This window comes from Arabidopsis lyrata (assembly GCF_000004255.2).
Source record: "Arabidopsis lyrata subsp. lyrata unplaced genomic scaffold ARALYscaffold_1, whole genome shotgun sequence".
NCBI lineage: Eukaryota > Viridiplantae > Streptophyta > Magnoliopsida > Brassicales > Brassicaceae > Arabidopsis > Arabidopsis lyrata.
In genome coordinates this window covers 604,445-622,729 of record NW_003302555.1, presented here as the reverse complement: position 1 = coordinate 622,729, position 18,285 = coordinate 604,445, and the positions used below count along the sequence as shown (strand labels likewise).

The window sequence follows — 18,285 nt, the reverse complement described above, 5'->3', positions numbered from 1 at the left end:
CAGCATCAATAAAATTTAACATTCCGTTAGAATCTAGTAATGCATTTTGTTTAATTATTTGTGTTTTGTATAATTATATATGTTTAAGAAGATCATTACTTTAAAGCTTTTTACTGACCGGATTTGATATCTAGTCAAATATAAAGATTTTAACAAATATACGCAACTAGTTGCATAAACAAATACAGTATGAATTAGACAACTAATGATTCAAAAGTCAACTGGTTGACCTCTCCTTGTGATTTCCAAATCCAAAAGAAAGTCAACTTCTTTGCAAAAACCAGAAAAATGGGGACGACTCTGGGAAAGCCACTTGCCGGTTTTTTCCACAAAGAAGAACTGAGGATAGTGTTCTTCGGTCTGGACGCTACCGGAAAATCATCAATACTGCACAAACTCAAAACCGGAGAAACCCTTGCCACAACCATGCCTACTGTTGGTAAGTCTCATTATCACATTTTTGCTTTCTGATCTTAAATCGGGTCTTCTCTATGAATTCCTTAAAAACGGATCATTGTTTCTAGGATTGAATGTGGAAAGTGTAAGATACAAGGATTCAATCTTGAGCTTTTGGGAAATGGGCGGCCAACAGTGTTACAAGGTAGGAGAAAGTTGTTAATTTTAGAAACAGTAAGATCATACCTGATTATGGGTAATTCAAAACACATTTCAGTGGTTTCCAATATCGAAACATTACTTCCAAGATATAGCGGGGCTTGTGCTTGTAGTCGATAGCACGGACAGAGATCAAATAGAAGAGGCAAAAGATTTTCTTAACGTGGTGATTGATGAGGTAACAAACAAACCTGACTTTAAAACATTGAGCAAGTCACATAATCTAATGTTTGATGCCGTGAATAACAGATACAAGGGAGTGTACCGGACAATGTGGCTGTTCTTGTATATGGAAACAAGCATGAAGTTCCTGGTGCTATGTCTGCTTCTGAGATCAGTAACAAGCTCGATCTCACTTCTCTTCGTCAAAAAAACTGGCAGAGAAACTGGTAAGAAGATAAGAAAAACCTTTCAAGACTCTAATTTTGCGATTAGGATTGATTCTTCTGACGATCTGTTTTTTTATTTTCGCTTGCTAGGCATGTCCAGAGCTCATGTGCATTCTCTGGTGATGGTTTACATGAAGGACTCGACTGGCTATTGAACAATGCTGAAAGAATGTAAGAATGTGTCCTGATTTTTATCGCGGAATCTCTGTACCGAAAATAGCCATCTTCTGTATCAAGTTATTCACCTCATCATGCTTATTTGCTAGCTCCATCAACAACTTGATCCTTTTAAATGAGACATTGCTCGGTCTATGACCTTTCTCAACCATCTCAAGCAAACATTTCTCAGCTTCTTCGACTTTAGCCAAATCACAAAGCAAATCCAAAAGCACATCTGAAACCAAACTATATGAACCAAAACCTTTTACCACCATATCTTCCCACAACCGCATCGCCATATCCACTTTCTCGTGTCTCTTAAACATCTTAATCAAGAACATACAGGATTGGGTATTCGGCAAACACCCGTTCCCCAACATTCTCTCATACAGCTCCCAAGACCTTCCCAAATCATTTGCCAACGATAAAACACGGAAAAACAGATTATAAGTAGTCGCATTCGGAGACAAACCCTTCTTCACCATCTCATCCACCAACTTATCCGCATCCCCGAGCCTCCTCGCTATGCAATAATTCCTAATAGCAGCATTATAAGCCGCAACATCAGGATAACATCCATACTCCTTCATTTCCTTTAAAACCTCTCTAGCTTTATCAGGCTGACCGATCAACCCCAAACCGCCTATAATAGTTGTGTAAGTTATAACATCCGGAGTTTCATCCTCCTCACGCATCTTATCTATCAACTTATAAGCTTTCTCAATCTCTCTATCCTTGCAATACACATCAATCAAAGAGTTATACGTAACCACATCGGGTTTTAGCCCCTTTCCCTTCATTTCCTCAAAGAAAGCTTCCGCTTCTTCCGATGATTTCCAACCAGATAAAAGTATATTAAAAGTCTGCAAATCAGGCTGAAACTGATGCTTCAAGCTATGATACACATTCCTAGCATCAGTCATACTCTTCTCTTGGCAAAGAGTTCTCAAGAGAGCATTGAAACAAGCCGTATCAAAGAAATCAGGAACCAATCTCTTAAACTTCCAGAAAGACTCAACAGTTTGCCTAACGGAACACAACTTAGCAACTCTACCTAACACAACTTGCATCGTCCTTGGAGATATCAAAGATCGATCCTTTCGCTTAGTCTCAATCAAAATCTCCCAAATTTGATCGAACTTTCGATTTCTACCGAGAATATAAAGCATTGTATCAAGAGAAAACGAAGAATGGTAAAACCCTCTTCTAGCACCAGCGTACCTGTAAAACTCTAGGGTTTGAATTGGGTTTCCATGACTAAACCTTACCCTTTTCAAAACCCTATCGATTAAATCCTTTGACAAATGGATTCCACTAGAGCTCAACGATTCCTTCAATTCTCCTTGAAGATTTGATCCATTGATCATCCGGAAAACAGTTTCGGCGTCAACATCTTCTTCTTCTACAGGAACCTTCGCACACGATAGTGCCACGCTGTGAAGAAACGATACAGAGAGACGGAAATTGGAAGCGCACTGAGACGACAAAGGCTTGAGGATCATCATCGTTTGGATACCAAATCGGAGAAGAAACTCAGATATGGCGGCGTATGAAGTCATCAAAATAATTCAATAACCAGAATCGTTCTAAACCTATAATCAGACCGGTATCAAACCGACTAATTTTACTCGGTTCGGTTTGGTGATTTAAACCTTAAGACCCCAGCACCAAGCATCACTCTGATCATTTGATATCAGTGGTTAGTTGCTGAGTCGCAAGCCATGAAAATCAATATTGTATAAACTATAAATCCATAACCAATGTATGTTAGAAATAGGTTTTGGTCTTCTATTGTTACAATTTCTCTTTGATTGATCATGATGACTAGTCCAACACAATTCGAAGTTCCAATGGCCATGATAATTATGTATGGTTTCAAAACTCTATTTATATCTCGGATAAACATTAGAGCTGGATTTAATATTGTCTGATTATGTATAGTTTCTTTGAAAATATAAAAGGTGGGTTCTTCGCTTTACTTAAGCCTCAAATGTTTTTGTGTAAAAATAAAAAGGAATCAGATTCGCGAGTATGATCAAAATCCAGGCACATACATACTTTGGCAAAACACAGTGTATCAGTATATATATATATTAACTTACTGTATTCGATAAATACTAAATAGTAGACACTTAAAATATCCACAAAATAACTGATTTAATTTTATCTGATCCATATTTGAAATGGATCTCTTGCCATCACGCAGACAGCATATATACTAATTTTATGTGTATATCAAAAAATAATTAAATATGAAATCAAGTTGTTTGATTTAGATTAGTTAATTCGATTTTGCGTCCTCCGTTACGTTGTCGTTCTGGTGTTCTTTTTTTGTGTTTTGAGTTCTTTTACTTTTCAAGATAATAAAGATGGTTTTGCCATCATTTTTTTTACTGTATTTTGTTTACGTTAGCTCTCATTACACTATTTTGTTAAACATAGTCGAACGTACTTTGCTTTGTGGAGGGAGGACTTATTTTGAATCTTTATCACGGTTGGAACTCAAGAGAGCTTTCAACGAAATAAGACTAAACGAATTCCTAGCTTCCACAACACCATAATTAGAGTTTTCTCAACCTGGTTTTAACTACTTTAATATTTTGATTCGAATATAGTTTTTTTATCTCCATCGTTGTAGAGTTGAAAAAAACTCGAGCAGATTCAAGAAAATTTCATGTTTCTATAACACATAACTGAAGCACAAAACTAGAAGACATATATGCATACCACAAAACTGAACGAAATAGACACAATAGCTCCACATAAAGCAAAGAAATTGAGCCAAAAACATAGTCGAAACCAGAGTTTCTAGCAAATTCAATTTACCAAGATTCCACTTCTTTCTTTCTGTTCCGTGGGTTCTGAACAAATAATAACAAACAATTTTCCCAAAATGGAAATTGATTATTGAATCTAAGGGAGACTCAGGTTGTGTGTCACAAGCTCATTAGTTTCTCTTCAAAAATACACTTTTTATTTGGTTTCTTGGACTGGAACAGAGCTGCTATTGTTGACCGTATCTGTAGTATTTTCCTCTGACACTTTGAAGAAAGTGTAAGACAATATCAAGTTGTTGATTCCGTCCATTCTTGGATCAGTCTCAAACTCAGGATCAATGTAGAAGAAGACCTGCAAAACCAAGTGATAAAAGGTTTTAATGGACTCTTGATTTTATCTGAGGAAAATATCAAACAGTACCAAGAACAAAAGAGTAGTTACCGGCATGTCGATTTGCTCTCCAGGAAGGAGTCGCTGCTCCTCAAAGCAAAAACATTGTATCTTGTTGAAATAAACTCCTGCCTGAAAAAACCAATATAAGAATTTCAGAATCGATCAATATATGTTCTAAGAGGAGTTGATAGGATCCACTACCAAGGCTAGTATATATACCTTCATGGGAGTGACATTGTATGTCGAGACTCCGGTTATTGGAGCTGAACTTTTGTTTTCAGCAGTGTAAAAAGCGAGTGCACTTTCTCCTGGCTTTACTCTAACCTATAAGAAAGTAACAAAACCAAAAAGACATATCAGTTAAAAAACACACTAACTGGTCACAACACTCTTCTTGAGATATAAAGTCTAAACCTCTCTTTGTGTTGGAGTGAACTTCCATTGCATCCCATCTGCAACATCAGCATTGAACTGCACGACAATCTCCCTGTTTACCAGACAAACATAGTAGAGTATAGTAAGCTAGCAAGTTCACCATAAACACATATAAAGAAGATCTCAGATTACGAATGGTGTTAAAAACAGAGAAATAAACACCTTTCAGTGACGGTACCAGATTCTGAATGCCTAGCAATCTTCTCCTCAACAGTCTGTAGTATAAGACCAAACAAAAAGACTGAGGAAGAGCCACTAAGAAGACTTGAAACCTCAGAGGATAAAAATAGAAAGGAAGAAACAAAAACTATATACCTCTTTGCGTTGAACAGTACCTCCATATCCAGTAGCTTGGCAGAATGTTCTATACAATGGCACAGCAGCGTAAGTCAGCCCCACCATACCAAAGACAACAGCGGTGAGGTAATAGAGCATTTTCTGTGATTTGGTTTCCGTTGGAGATTGCGTAGAATACTGGCGATGGGCACTAACTAACATCGATTTAGCAGTAGCAGAGTGAGAATTCAAGCTCCATGAAGAAGAACTTCCCCAAAATACTCTCTTGCTTCGGAGATAATGCTCATTGCCTTTACAAGCTCCATGAGTGTAATAACGAGAGCATAAACTAGTCCTACATCATCAACATCAGCATTTCTCACAAACTTAATACTACGAAAAGGAAAAGAACTTTCTTTGAGGAATTTTAACAAACAGTTCATGTGCAAGCTTATCAGGTAAAATTCAATTACCTTGGAGACTGAGATGTTCGATGAAGGTTCTCTAAATATGAAGAAATTCGAATTCCTCTACAAGCCTTCGACCACGACATGGCTGCAGAGAGATGATTTCAAATCGATCGACACAGTGAGACACCACACAAAACACTTATCTGCACAAGAAACACGAACCCAGATTACATTACTTGAAAATGCCGATCGATTTCAACGCAATTACGTGGAAAAATTAAACCCATTTTCTCTCTTCCCTAACCTCCGGCGTGATCAATAACCGGAGAAAACAAAATCACCCTAGGCCATGGCCGATCGTAATCGAATCAGAGGCCAAGAACGATGCCATGATTATTGGTTAAAGAATGTAACCTACCAAAGAGGAAGAACGCGAAAGGATAAGAAGAGAATAGAAGACTTACCGGTAAACCGCGGAGTTCTTGTGCCGTCGGCGGGAGAGAGATCAAAGACGTCACTGGAAAACGAAAACAAAAAAGAATTTTGTGGATTAAAAAAAGTCAACAAGTCAAACAACGACTTGTCTTTGTTGTCTGGTAAGAATAAAGATAGTCGGTTCTTTTAAAAAATTTATTCACATGCGTTTAGTCGAATTTTTTAATTGTAAGCCCATATTATGCATATGGCCCAATATTAAGCCCAAATGACAGCATATTAATCCAAAATTACATAACACGGTAAATGAAGTATTGACACTTCATACTTCATTTACCGTGTTATGTAATTTTGGATTAATATGCTGTCATTGAAGATTACAAATATTTTCCATATCTCCAACGTTATTACGAAAATATTTCATTTATTGTGACTGATCTCATATAAGAATCTTCACATAATACACTAATATACATTCCATAAATTTGATCATCTTTTTCACAAGTCTAATCCCGAAACCTTATTACAACATGTCGGCTAAAACTCGCCGTTCGAAGGATCTTGCGGCCACATTCCTCATGGCTATCGTGATCCTCGCATCTCCGATCACAATCAACGCCGAAGTTGACGTTAACTGCACACCTTGTCTCGAAAATCCACCGCCTCCGCCACCTCCTTCTTGTACACCCGCGCCTCCTCCTCCGTCACCACCACCGCCGAAGAAGTCCTACTGCCCACCATCGCCTCTGCCGCCGCCACCACCTCCACCTCCATTTACTTACATATACGCGTATCCGCCGCCGGGAGACTTGTACCACCCTATTGACAATTACTTTGGAGCGGCTGCGGCAGGAGAAAGCTTCTCGGTGGTGAAGCTGGTCGTGTTTGGAGTTATTGTTTTTATGATTCTTTGATTATGATCACAATTTATTGAGTTGTTGTTTTTGAACTCTTGTATGGTTTCTTCGCATTAAAGTTTTTCTTTTGCTTTTAACGGATTGGCGTATGTTTTAGCTGCATGATATATTGTCCGAGATTATAATCGATTGTCGATTAATTTTTCTAGTTAGGATCGGATATGGTTCAATATTCGGATTTTTCCGCTGCAACCATTTATTTATAAAAGCCTTCAAATGAAATCAAGCATACCTAAAAAGCCAATTTTGTATAAAGAGGGTTTTAATTTGTGTAATTATGATCACATAATTAAGGTTTTGTTATGGAGGGTACACATTTGCAGTGGACCAGATAGAGAGTCCTGATCGGACGCGGTTCATGGACCAGATTTTGACTGATCAGAAACTCAACCTTTTCTTTTTTTTCATAAGTCGTTTTTTATGATTGTGATGGAAAAAATATATTATAATTTCTCTTACTGGAATGTTTTCTAGCATTTTCTTTAGAAATTGTAATGATCCACTGATTCACATGTGAAATTTGTAAAATACAAATTAAACGACCAAAACTAAATTTCTTTTTTTTCATCTAAAACTATACATTTCACATGGTATATATTTGTATAACAAAGCCAACAATCATTTTTCTTTTTCAACAAGCAAACAAAAAAAAAGACAATCTAACTTTTAAATGGTATGAATATCTATAAAGTCTTGAAGAACTCAAGACGAGGGACACCTAAACGGAGAGAGTATGTAGCTTTTTTGTAGTCACCCCATGTGAATGAATTATACCGTCTTGGATTTTCAGGCGACACCATTTTTGGCAACGGTGATATTTTCGCCTCTAACGGTGGCGCTGCAAAGTACATTGCCGACATACGTGGCTTCTTTGCTATGTTTGCTAAAACCCTATGCCTCACGCTAGTGAATCTCCCATTCGTCAATGCCTAATTTCATTTATTAATTAATTGATGAAACATGTCTTTACGAAAAAATGAGGTTATTATGATTAAAATACCTGAAGGCAGTCACCGACCAATACGAAGAAGCATGTAGGGTCAGACTGGATTGGGATCCACAAGCCGTCACGTGAGCAAATCTCTAGTCCATCTACGTCGTTGGATCTTAACACCGTCAAGATCTGAGGGTCAGAATGTTCTCCGAAACCTATTTGACCAACGCCTCTTAACGCGTACGGTGCTGGTGGATAGTGATTCAACCGTAGGATCGAATCGCTACGAACGTCTCTGATTAGCTCACTGACTTCACTAGACCTCTGTCCCCATAAATTCTCGATCGTCATATCAATGATCTCACATGCCAAATCTTTAACCGCGCGTATGTAATCATTCGTCGCCGAGCTAACAAAAGAGAAGCAACACGTGGAATTTAATAACACACTCAACAATTGACAGAGAGACAGATATTGTTTTTTTTTTAATAATTTCGAATTATTGTTATTATTTTTACGATAAATATCAATAACAGAAAAAGAAAAGACATGAGACAGAGGAATGTTCGAAAAGTGAGGACCCCATGATTCTTGCTTTTTGTTTACAAGTTATCATTTTAAAAATGACGAACAGGAGTAACACAAGTCAAACCTTGATTCATTGACGTTTCGAATTTTGATTCTTTGACATCTCAAAGTATTTTTGTGTTCATGCATAGTATTCCACTAATTGACCAAGTCTGTTCAATTATTATATTATTTTGTAATGTATGTGTGTTTAATCTGAATTTTCTAAATAATTATAACTACTATTAACATGGAGCCCATGAATGATATTTTAAAGTTCGATTCCCACCAAGAATTTCATAAAATATATCTCTTTAAACGTAACCTATGCCACCAAATTAGGGAAAAAAACTTTAAAATATTTGATTGATCAACCATGTCGCAGTCAAGGTTACAAAAGCATTTTCACATTTTTGATCTTTTAATATTCTTTAGAAAAAAAAAAATTATTGGCATCCTAATTGTAACCACTATGAACCAAGAACAAAATCCAACTATTATATAGATTATTGATTACAACAAACTATCAGGTGAACCGGCATTAAGTTGGTATGATTATAAATTTGTACTAATTTAAAAACAAAAGAGAAAAAACAATATGAACAACAATGACAAATAAAGGAACAAAGACTGATAATAATTAAAAGCCGTGCCTTCTGGTCATTATCCATTATTCGACATTGCATCTCTCTTTCTCTCTACCTCTCTCTTTTTTTTTAGGTATCTCACAAAGTCACATTATCACACACAGTCAACATCAATTTCAGTTGGGTCAACTTTCAATTTGACAATCACATAAATGGATAGAATATTTAAATAAATAAAAAATTGTAGACGCAACAAACGATTGCCATTTCCACATATATATATATGGTTGTTAATTTCTCATGCTTCATTAAGCTTATGTGGTTATATGAATTTGTTAACCAAAACTCATACTATAGATTTGTTGTTTGATATATTATCGTAAGCGTTTATGCATGTTTAATTTATTTATTTTTATCAAAATTTTCTTTATGCGTGTACAAATATTTGACATAAATTTATATACCTTTTATATGACTAGTCGTAATATAGGTTCAATAAACAGCACACAAAAATGTAAAAGAAAAGTTTGATAGCTTTATAAATTAAGTTTTATAATATGTAAAACATGTACGAAAAAAAGAAAGTGAAATATGTATACGTACCTGAACTTGAAAGGATCATCATGAGATATAGTTTCAGATTGATCAGCGACAGCTGTCGGATTTGCGTGGAGAAGAAGATACTCAAGCTCACCCAAATCGCCGTTGAAGCCGATGTTCTTGCATCCGTAACCGAAAGGACTCGCCGGACCGGCTCGTAGCTTATCCGATTCCGGTTTATTAAAGAACTCTTCTCCTTCATGCTCGAATCTCGATATTATCTCCGGTTTAACTCCGTGGTTTATCACCTTGAAAAACCCATTACACTCACAGGCTTTTACGATCTTCTCCGATAGTTTTGACCGATCGTTTAAGGAGAAATCGATCACCGGAAAGCTATATTCCGGTAAGGATTTCGTCTTCTTTCCGGTGATTTGTAACGGTGTTGAAGATGGCAAAACCATAACCTTTTGTTTTACTTTTAAAATTATTATTAGTAGTAAAGAATGAAGCAGGAGGTTTTGAATCTGAAAGAAGAAGAGTGACGATTATATATAGTGTATGGGAAGAGAAGAAAGGTAGATTTTGGATAAAATAAATATTTTTATTTAAAGTCTTTTTCGAATTTAGTTTTAAATTCTACGGTTGACAAATGGGGAAATTTAAAGTAATCGTCTCATCATATAAATCGCGTAAGGTGGGCATGTCATCAATGGGGACGGTCGAGTTCTTTAAAAACAAAAGTATTGCCAAGATGAGTATAGCATGTCTATTAATAATGAAATTATATATACAATGTTTCTCTCCATTATAATGGATTTTAATTTGTACAAAACAAATTATTTTAAGATTATGATATTTGATATATTTTTTCTTAAAAAATTGTATTATACATTTACAACTTTTTTTTTGTCAACATTCTTGCGCAACCTTGTTATTATTAAAATCGGGTAGTTTGAAATTTGGTGATATGAAATTAAGTAGTAGATGTTGATATGTTCAATTCTTAAAATAATTTAAAGATTGAGCACTTATTGCCTAAATCACCGTGTTTGATTAGTCATAAGACTCGCGTATATTTAATATTGCTTTCTTATTAATGAATTAAAGTATACAATAGAAGTTGATCAATTATTGTTGTGATTGAGATTGTTAATAGGAAGAGTCCGATCTTAGATATTAGAATATTGATAAGTTTGGCAAAAAAATAACAACAGTTTATGATTTATTTAAAAAAAAAATCCGAAGAACTAGTTTAGATTTTTCTAAAAAATGTGAGTTTTGTATTTCAGCTTTGAGAAATACTAATGGGTGTCTCTTTTTTTTCAAGCTAGAGAGAATTAACCTATGCACCTAGCCTATCTAAACATGCATCACAATTGATAATTTGTTAATCGTGACCAACAAAATGTAAATTAACATTTTCAGGATTTGTCTTTCGTTTATCTATTTAAATTTATACTAATATTTTTCTGATGAAGAGGCAAAAAGGAAGAAGAAGCAAATGCTAGAAGAAGCGCGTGGAAAAGAGTCACAAGGAAGTGGGAAAGGTGAGGAGGATGGGCATGTGTAAGGCTGATATGTCGGCACGTAGTGGAAATGGTCAACCTTGACGGCTACCATTAGCCGTCCGATTAACTAAGAGACTCTTTTTCATAGCCCATATCCTTTCAACCTCTCAACTCTTTTCTCCACCAATACCTAGTACCTACCCATTTACTGTATTACTTATTATTATATGACCACTTTTTTTAGTTCATTGGTTTTCAAAAATTTGCATTGGAGTTCTCGTTCAGTCGCGTACATTTGAAAACCTGGATACTGATTGTTTCTAAAGACAAACACGTTCTTTAGTAGAAGTTTTTTTACAAACAAAAGTTTAGCAGTCAATTTTTTTTTTTTTTTTTTTAAGTTTATTCAAACAAATATTTAGTTGATAACAATTCAAGGGGACGTTTTTAAAATAACAATGTAATCAGCTGATATAATAAAAAATCAAGTTGTTCTTAGGTACAAAAGTGAACCGCAAACTTTTAATCGGAAAAATATAGAGATTAACCGGATCAAATTGGAAAAAGCCACATTTGGACAACATTTTTTTATTTTATTTTACAATATTCGAACAACAAATTAAATGAGAGATATGGATACTTTCGATTCATTTAAATATTTAAGTTATAAAATATAAGAAGAAGTATGGGAGAAAAGTTGACCAGAGACAGTATGGATCAATGGAACATGTCATCTGACATATTAGCCGACATTATCCCCGTGAATGAAACATACATATCGGTTATATCAAACCTAACTAATAGTATCATTTTAAATTTTGGTGACCATTTGTAAAACAATTCCATATTAATTTATGATTTATACGTCATGTTGAACTTATATACACATATTTTAGATCAATTATGAGTTTAAAGTAGACAGTCGGTCACCCAACTCCAAGACATCCAATCTAAGGTTTTCTATTTTTTTTTCATTCATTTATGATTTATGTTTTTATTTTACTCGTATTCAATTTAAGTATATCAGCATTGTTAGATTATATAGCATAGATACTAATTTCAATATTGATAAGAAAAAAATACCAATTTCGATAAATATGACTAGTATGGAGGTTTGGATCATATTAATATTAAGACCAATGAAGTCTTACGATGAGTAGATCACATCTACGAGTTTAAATGAACCTGGATGCATGAATACATATGTTTTTAACCGTAATTTGGGCTAATGTCGGAACAGGAAATATACTAATTACGAGCAGTGTATTCAATAAATATAATTAGGTTTGTAATAAAATTATTTAGTTTGTGGCATGCAAAGAACCGGCGACACAAACTACAAAAAGCAAATGGGATGGCACATGCATGGGAATGGGATGAGCAAACCGGCCGTTGGAATCTCTTAGGTCGTTGAAATGCTTTTTCCTCTCTTCTTAAAATATCAAATTACTTATTTTTCTTAAGACATAGTCAACACTATGTGTCCGACATAGTGTCATAATTATGTGGGGGAGGATAATATAAGAATTGTCCGATCATGATATATGATTGCCAATATAAGAATTGAAATGTATATTTTTTGTTTTCTATATACTTTGTGCAATTACGAAATACTAAAATTATGAAAATATTATTCACAAATTATTTAGTTGGTGGCATGCAAAGAACCGGCGACACAAATGTCCAACCATAATATAGAAGGGGAGAAAACGATCGACTAAATTAGCCATCTCGATTATCTTGCAGATTGATCATTTTTCAATTCAAAATCATTCAAATCTCATTTAACATGTGAGAATTAAAATTGGCTCCATACATAAAGCCGTAGGTTATAAGTTATAAGTTTAATTATATGCGTTTAATGTATGTGAAATTTTATTTTTTAATAATGATGCAGCAGATATGAAAGCTCCACACCACAACATCGAAAACAAATGGTGGATAGTTGGTGAGCACGTCGGATTAGACTCGGTAATGCATTTTTGTCAATTCTTCTTCTTATTATTTTATTTGGTAGGAAATTCGGAAGAGAAAAAAAAAAAAAAATTCGGAAGAGAAGTTCTTTCGTTTTCCTTGCCTACTTTTAAAATAAAAATATTTTTATAAAATTATTATGTTGTTCAGATGATTGTGGTATTTTCTCAGATCATAATTGTGGTATATATTCGCATTCCAATCGTGTAGTATTGCTTACAAGACAGTCCTCTTCTTCCGCACACAAAAATTGGCCCGTAGTTCTTGATCGTTAAATCGCGTTTTTAACATATAACAAACATTTTGGCCGAAGTTATAGCAAGAAGTGACAAGAACAGTAGCAGGTTTCGGCTCAATGGTACCTGTATATTGAAATGGTCCTGTCTCCTAGTCCTACTCAGACCAAGAAGTCGTTAAGTTTAACAATTCGGCCTGGCCCGGCCCGGCCCATCACTCTGGCAACAATAATTGGTAATTCCTGAATTGTTGTAGTTATAGTTATGAATAACTATTCAATACTTGGACGATATGTTACTACTTAGTAATTAAATATTTTAACTCTGATATATGTTTTATGTTTTATATTGATTGTTTAGGCTAATAGAAGTGAAAAAAAAAAAAACTGTTCGAGCATCTTAGAGAATAGAGACATTCTAACATGTTATCCTTTTTTTTTTTTTGCGCTATCTAAGTATTTAAAGTTTTGTAGTCATGCCATTAATTTTCTTTTTAACTTTTTGGACCAAGCTGATTTTTATAGGCAATAGAGAAAGGCACAAAATCCCATTTAGGATTTAAGTTTCTAACCAAACTCCTTACAATTTGTCAAACTATTTTTTCTGACGTTTTGTTTTCTTACAGATGTTGGCGAGTATTAAATTACTTTTACACGATTACGACAAAAAAAAAAGTTTTACACGATTCAGGTAAGTTATATCACACGTACCGGTGAAAAAGTTTTTAACTTTTCTTTTATTGTTGGTATAAGAAAAGTTTTTACTTTTATCTGTTATATACATAAATATTTTATTCTTGTTGGTTAAAATTATTTCTTCCTCTGTAAAACAATTTTTTAATTCGCCGCTCAATGAAATTAGACAAAGATTGAAGAAGCATTAAACATAGTTAGGTGGGAAGATGCGTAGGGTTGACACACAAACTCTAACCCCACAAGGCCACAATTATCGGCATGAGTCCCACTCTAAATATCTTGAAATTGTCTGGGAAAACAAAAAAATCTCATATCTAATTAATTTATAACATCTTCTAATCAGGTCCGGCTCACTTGTCGGCAAGACCCGGTGCCATACAAAAAAAAATCCTATCTTTAATAAAAAATTTGGATAAAGAACAAAAAAGTTATATATTTTTTTTTCATTTTTTTTTACAAAAAGTTATATTTCATAAACTATTTTGTATTTTTAGCTATTTGGACCTGTTATTTTTGTTTATTAATTTTGGGCTTCAATATTACCTTTTAAAATAGAATTTTAGGACCTTTACATATAAATATTTTATAAACTTTCAGCATAATTAAATAGTTAAATAATAGAAAAACTATGAATTTGGACCTTAAATTTGTTGAACCCGGTATAAATGCACCACTTGCACATGCCAATAACCGGCTCTGCTTCTAATACTTTTCCTAATTGATGTCTTTAAATTGGTAACTCTTTGGTCGACCAAAAAAAAAAAATTTTGGTAACTCTGTCAGAATTCAAATGACACTAATTAGTCACTTACCATTATATTTTGTATAAAAATATTGATATTTACCTTACTTTATATAAAAACACTAGCAAAATAAATATACATTTAATGGAGTACATATGCATGTCAGTTATTTGGAGTTTTCACTATGAAGATACGGCCAAGCCGTTATAGGATATCAGTAATGCATGTACATATATATCGTATTGGTCACACAAAAAGATAATTACATTTAACAAAAAAAGATAGTTACATCATAGAAAAGTTTCTTATAAGAGATAAAGCATATTGGTACGTCACACAAAAAGGCCCTAATTAAGAAAACAAACAAAAAAATTCAAAACCATTATTTTTTCTTGACAACTCCGTTATTACCGGCCAAGATCAAGTACTTATCTCTTCTCGTGAGGTTGGTGCACTCGAACCCCAACGCATTCCCAATCTCATGCTGCACGTGATTAGCCACATCGAACTTCGCTTTTCTATTATCAGGATCTGGACACGTGGACGATGTACTTCCAGAGACAGGGTCAAGCAATTGGACGGTGTAGGAAGGAAAAGGATTCAAAAGGAAGAAAATGGGATCAAAGGCCTTAAGACCACTAGCCGTCGTGCCATAGAAAAATGTCACGTGTGAGTCAATAGCAACAGGTACAATGACGTCACAAACCTCGGAGAAAAGTGGACTAAACCGAAGCAAGTAAGGCTCTCTACACGTAGTCCCTTCCGGACAAACCACGAGATCTCCTTGGCTTAACAATCTCTCCATGGCTTCACCATCTTTGACTCGATCACGAGTCAATCTAACGGTCTTGATCGGAGCTAGAAGCTCAGATAATCTGCTTAGACTATATGTAACGGCTTTGATGTTTTTCTTTCTTAGAGCGTATGAAATGTAAAGTGGGTCTAGTAACGTTCTATGGTTGCACACAAAGAGACAACCTTTTTTACGATCGGAAGTAATTAGGTCTTTAACGGTGAGAGTAAGGTGGATACCGGAAAAGGCGAGGAAAGGATTGGCTAGGGAGTAAGGTAGGTTTAGGCCGAAGACGAGTCTTGCAGCGGCTAAGGCTGTGGCGAATGGGGCCCACATGAATAATACGAATGTGTTTAAAGGTGTTGGCTTGATCGCTAAACGACCATCGTGGAAAATCAATGGTTTAGGGTATTGATCTCGTGGTAGGGTTCGCCAACTTTTCTTGTCTGAATTCCTGACGAAGTAAATCTCCTGTTTATGAAAAATGCATTAGGGAAAGATTATCATTAGGAAATGAAATATATCAGTTGAAGTGGACCTGTTGCATGAAAAAATATTACTACAACTTTATTGTAAGGATTATACAAGTCGTAATCTATGGTTGAATTAATTGCATCAGAACTTAATAACATATTCATTTCAAAAAATATTCAAAATAGCATTTACTTGCTATATTAGTCTGATTTGTGACGCAGTACTAGATTACAGCAATTCTTAGTCAATGGAAATTAATTGCATTTTATATTTTTTTAAAAATATCAATGCATCTCTCTTCGTTTAAAGAGCCACATTTAAAACCAAAGAAATTCTATTGGAACTTATATTTATATCATATATTTTAATATTATTAAGTTCCTAAATATCGAAAATTCAACAAACTAAAACGTACTGTTTTATTTTACAAAATTAGAAAAGCAACATAAGGATTTGTCTTTGTCTGTCTCAGAAAATTACAGTTACGTCTGTTTTTAATGAGACCATCAATTGTTGGACCAAACCCTCTTTTAGAATCACCAAAAAAATACATATAATGATAATTTACCTGGCAAATTTGAGAGAATAGAGATCTGTGACTTGGCGAGTTGAAGGAAGTGATGCCAATAAGACGACCACTGCTAAGCCTTTCTTCTTGAACCACTTTATCAAAAGCAAACTCATGTTTCTTCTTATCCTCCATGATGCCTAAGTAGTAACCACCGACCATTTTCATGTCTCTTCCGACCACAACTTCAATCTCCAAGTAATCTCTCAAGAACACATCAATCATAACTTGTGGTAAATCACTCACACCAACTCTCTTGCCTCCTCTTTTCAAAACCTGGAACATCTCGAGCCCAACATCTTCTAGAAAATACTTAGGCAAAACTGCTTTCCCGGCTCGAAAACTTTCCTTTTTAACTCCGAAGAAGCTCAACAGCACCATCGTCTTCAAACCCATTTCGTAGCTCATTAAGCTTATAAATGGATACAGAACGAAGAGGAAAAGTGACCTTATTACCCCTCCGGCTTCGAAAGCTACAACCATGAAGTAAGGGAATAAAGAGTTTGATTTGAGTAGAGTTCCTTCGACGTTGAATATCAAAGTGTGATTCGATAGGTCTTGAGCTTGGTGGAGGCCGTGAGAAGGGCATTTTTGGAATTTTTGTTTAGGGTTACGATGACACCAACGACGGAGAATGAAAAACCGGTACAAGAAGAAGACAAGAGCTTGAAGAGTCGAGATCTTATTACCGGACATGGTTTTGACCTCTCGTTTTCCAATTACTATAGTATATGGCGTCACTGGATTCTAGACTCTGCATGTCGAGAGAAACGGAAGGGGCTGACATTTATATAATGCTACCATGACGAAAATACCCTTCGAACGTGTTTAATATTTACAAGGAATGCCATCGATGATGGTTCCACTTCTTCCTTCCCGTACAGCTTGCATGATTATAATTAATGATCTGAATGTTTCAATCTGAAAAGTACACGCACGCGTCGATATTTAGTTCGGTTTGATCTATTCAAAATATTAATGTGTCTCTACGAAAAGATATAATGTGAGACTCAAGGAATAATTCAATTTGAAGTCGGCTTCTTTTTTAGGTTCGGTTCTGATATAAATTAAATATAGAAAACAAATAATCTAATTAGAGTTTGTTAACTTAAATCTGTTTTCTACCAGAGATAAATTAACTAACAGATATTGAATGTGAATATAAGAATATGAGTCAAATATTATGAATACACTAATGTTAATTCTCAAGCATACAAGTCTTTTAGCTGTAGACTTATAGTTTAGTTTCAATTTCCAATCACTCGGCTGCTGAGAGATCGAGCCACTTGACTACATTTATCATTTGAAAAAATAATAAAAGAATAAAGTTGACTAAGAGATTATACTGACGGAGATCCGTTTAGTGTTGCGAATTGTTCTCTTCGATTGGTTATTTTTCTAATAACAGAAATAAAAATTTACATGTTATTGTATTCTAGCTTTCGAATTACACAAAGGATTGTTATTTCAAAATTCTAAATCTGTTTTACAAGACATGAGGTATAATTTTCAATAAATGTTCTAAGAAATGAAATGTCCATCAGTGGCTAAGAACTAATTAGGACGTCCTAAGTATAAAAAAAAACCTTAATTATAGAGAGTTATAGCCAAATGAAAATACATTAGTAAGAATATAAAAATGTTTAAGGACATTTTATATATGAAAATAGGTAAAAGATAAAATAGATATCAGTTTGAAACAAAGGGAGAAATTTGGGCCGTATTGTACAAGACATGTCTAAAAATCGTAGAAAATGTATTAATCATATGAATTAGTGTTATGTCTGAAAATTTTCAAACATTCAATCATGTGCGACGTATACCTAATTTATGTATGTACTCTCCAAAATAATCAT

The 18,285-nt window shown here is 34.6% G+C and overlaps 6 protein-coding genes across 10 annotated transcripts; 2 read left to right on the top strand and 4 right to left on the bottom strand.

The window, feature by feature from the left end:
• Positions 1–141: 141 nt before the first annotated feature.
• LOC9325466 (putative pentatricopeptide repeat-containing protein At1g02420) lies at positions 142–3,074 on the bottom strand. Of its 4 annotated transcripts, XM_021013428.1 has the most exons (3): positions 1,024–3,074; positions 881–943; positions 142–810 (listed from the first exon to the last, which is right to left on the bottom strand). In XM_021013428.1, the coding sequence occupies exon 1, from the start codon at positions 2,720–2,722 to the stop codon at positions 1,196–1,198; it is 1,527 nt and encodes a 508-aa protein (XP_020869087.1). In that variant the 5' UTR covers positions 2,723–3,074; the 3' UTR covers positions 142–810; positions 881–943; positions 1,024–1,195. The 4 variants fall into 4 exon arrangements, with proteins under 4 accessions (XP_020869087.1, XP_020869085.1, XP_020869086.1 ...); XM_021013426.1 differs by having other exon boundaries at positions 142–520; positions 643–3,074; XM_021013427.1 differs by having other exon boundaries at positions 881–3,074.
• On the top strand, positions 237–1,314 carry LOC9325467 (ADP-ribosylation factor 1). Of its 2 annotated transcripts, XM_002892061.2 has the most exons (5): positions 237–439; positions 525–601; positions 674–793; positions 865–1,004; positions 1,095–1,187. In XM_002892061.2, the coding sequence occupies exons 1-5, from the start codon at positions 289–291 to the stop codon at positions 1,177–1,179; spliced, it is 573 nt and encodes a 190-aa protein (XP_002892107.1). In that variant the 5' UTR covers positions 237–288; the 3' UTR covers positions 1,180–1,187. The 2 variants fall into 2 exon arrangements, with proteins under 2 accessions (XP_002892107.1, XP_020869088.1); XM_021013429.1 differs by having other exon boundaries at positions 674–1,314.
• Positions 3,075–3,920: 846 nt separating the features above from the next.
• LOC9328169 (cytochrome c oxidase assembly protein COX11, mitochondrial) lies at positions 3,921–6,039 on the bottom strand. Its single transcript, XM_002889355.2, has 8 exons — positions 5,920–6,039; positions 5,519–5,658; positions 5,085–5,400; positions 4,932–4,984; positions 4,749–4,821; positions 4,554–4,658; positions 4,383–4,463; positions 3,921–4,292 (listed from the first exon to the last, which is right to left on the bottom strand). The coding sequence occupies exons 2-8, from the start codon at positions 5,596–5,598 to the stop codon at positions 4,137–4,139; spliced, it is 864 nt and encodes a 287-aa protein (XP_002889401.1). The 5' UTR covers positions 5,599–5,658; positions 5,920–6,039; the 3' UTR covers positions 3,921–4,136.
• Positions 6,040–6,216: 177 nt separating this feature from the next.
• Positions 6,217–7,007, top strand: LOC9325465 (probable inactive serine/threonine-protein kinase slob2). Its single transcript, XM_021013904.1, has one exon. The coding sequence runs from the start codon at positions 6,421–6,423 to the stop codon at positions 6,802–6,804; it is 384 nt and encodes a 127-aa protein (XP_020869563.1). The 5' UTR covers positions 6,217–6,420; the 3' UTR covers positions 6,805–7,007.
• A 255-nt stretch (positions 7,008–7,262) lies between these two features.
• Positions 7,263–10,051, bottom strand: LOC9325464 (gibberellin 2-beta-dioxygenase 6). Its single transcript, XM_002889354.2, has 3 exons — positions 9,499–10,051; positions 7,808–8,150; positions 7,263–7,736 (listed from the first exon to the last, which is right to left on the bottom strand). The coding sequence occupies exons 1-3, from the start codon at positions 9,897–9,899 to the stop codon at positions 7,491–7,493; spliced, it is 990 nt and encodes a 329-aa protein (XP_002889400.1). The 5' UTR covers positions 9,900–10,051; the 3' UTR covers positions 7,263–7,490.
• Positions 10,052–14,779: 4,728 nt separating this feature from the next.
• Positions 14,780–17,393, bottom strand: LOC9325463 (probable glycerol-3-phosphate acyltransferase 2). The gene is made up of 2 exons (XM_002889353.2): positions 16,430–17,393; positions 14,780–15,858 (listed from the first exon to the last, which is right to left on the bottom strand). The coding sequence occupies exons 1-2, from the start codon at positions 17,123–17,125 to the stop codon at positions 14,977–14,979; spliced, it is 1,578 nt and encodes a 525-aa protein (XP_002889399.1). The 5' UTR covers positions 17,126–17,393; the 3' UTR covers positions 14,780–14,976.
• Positions 17,394–18,285: the final 892 nt, after the last annotated feature.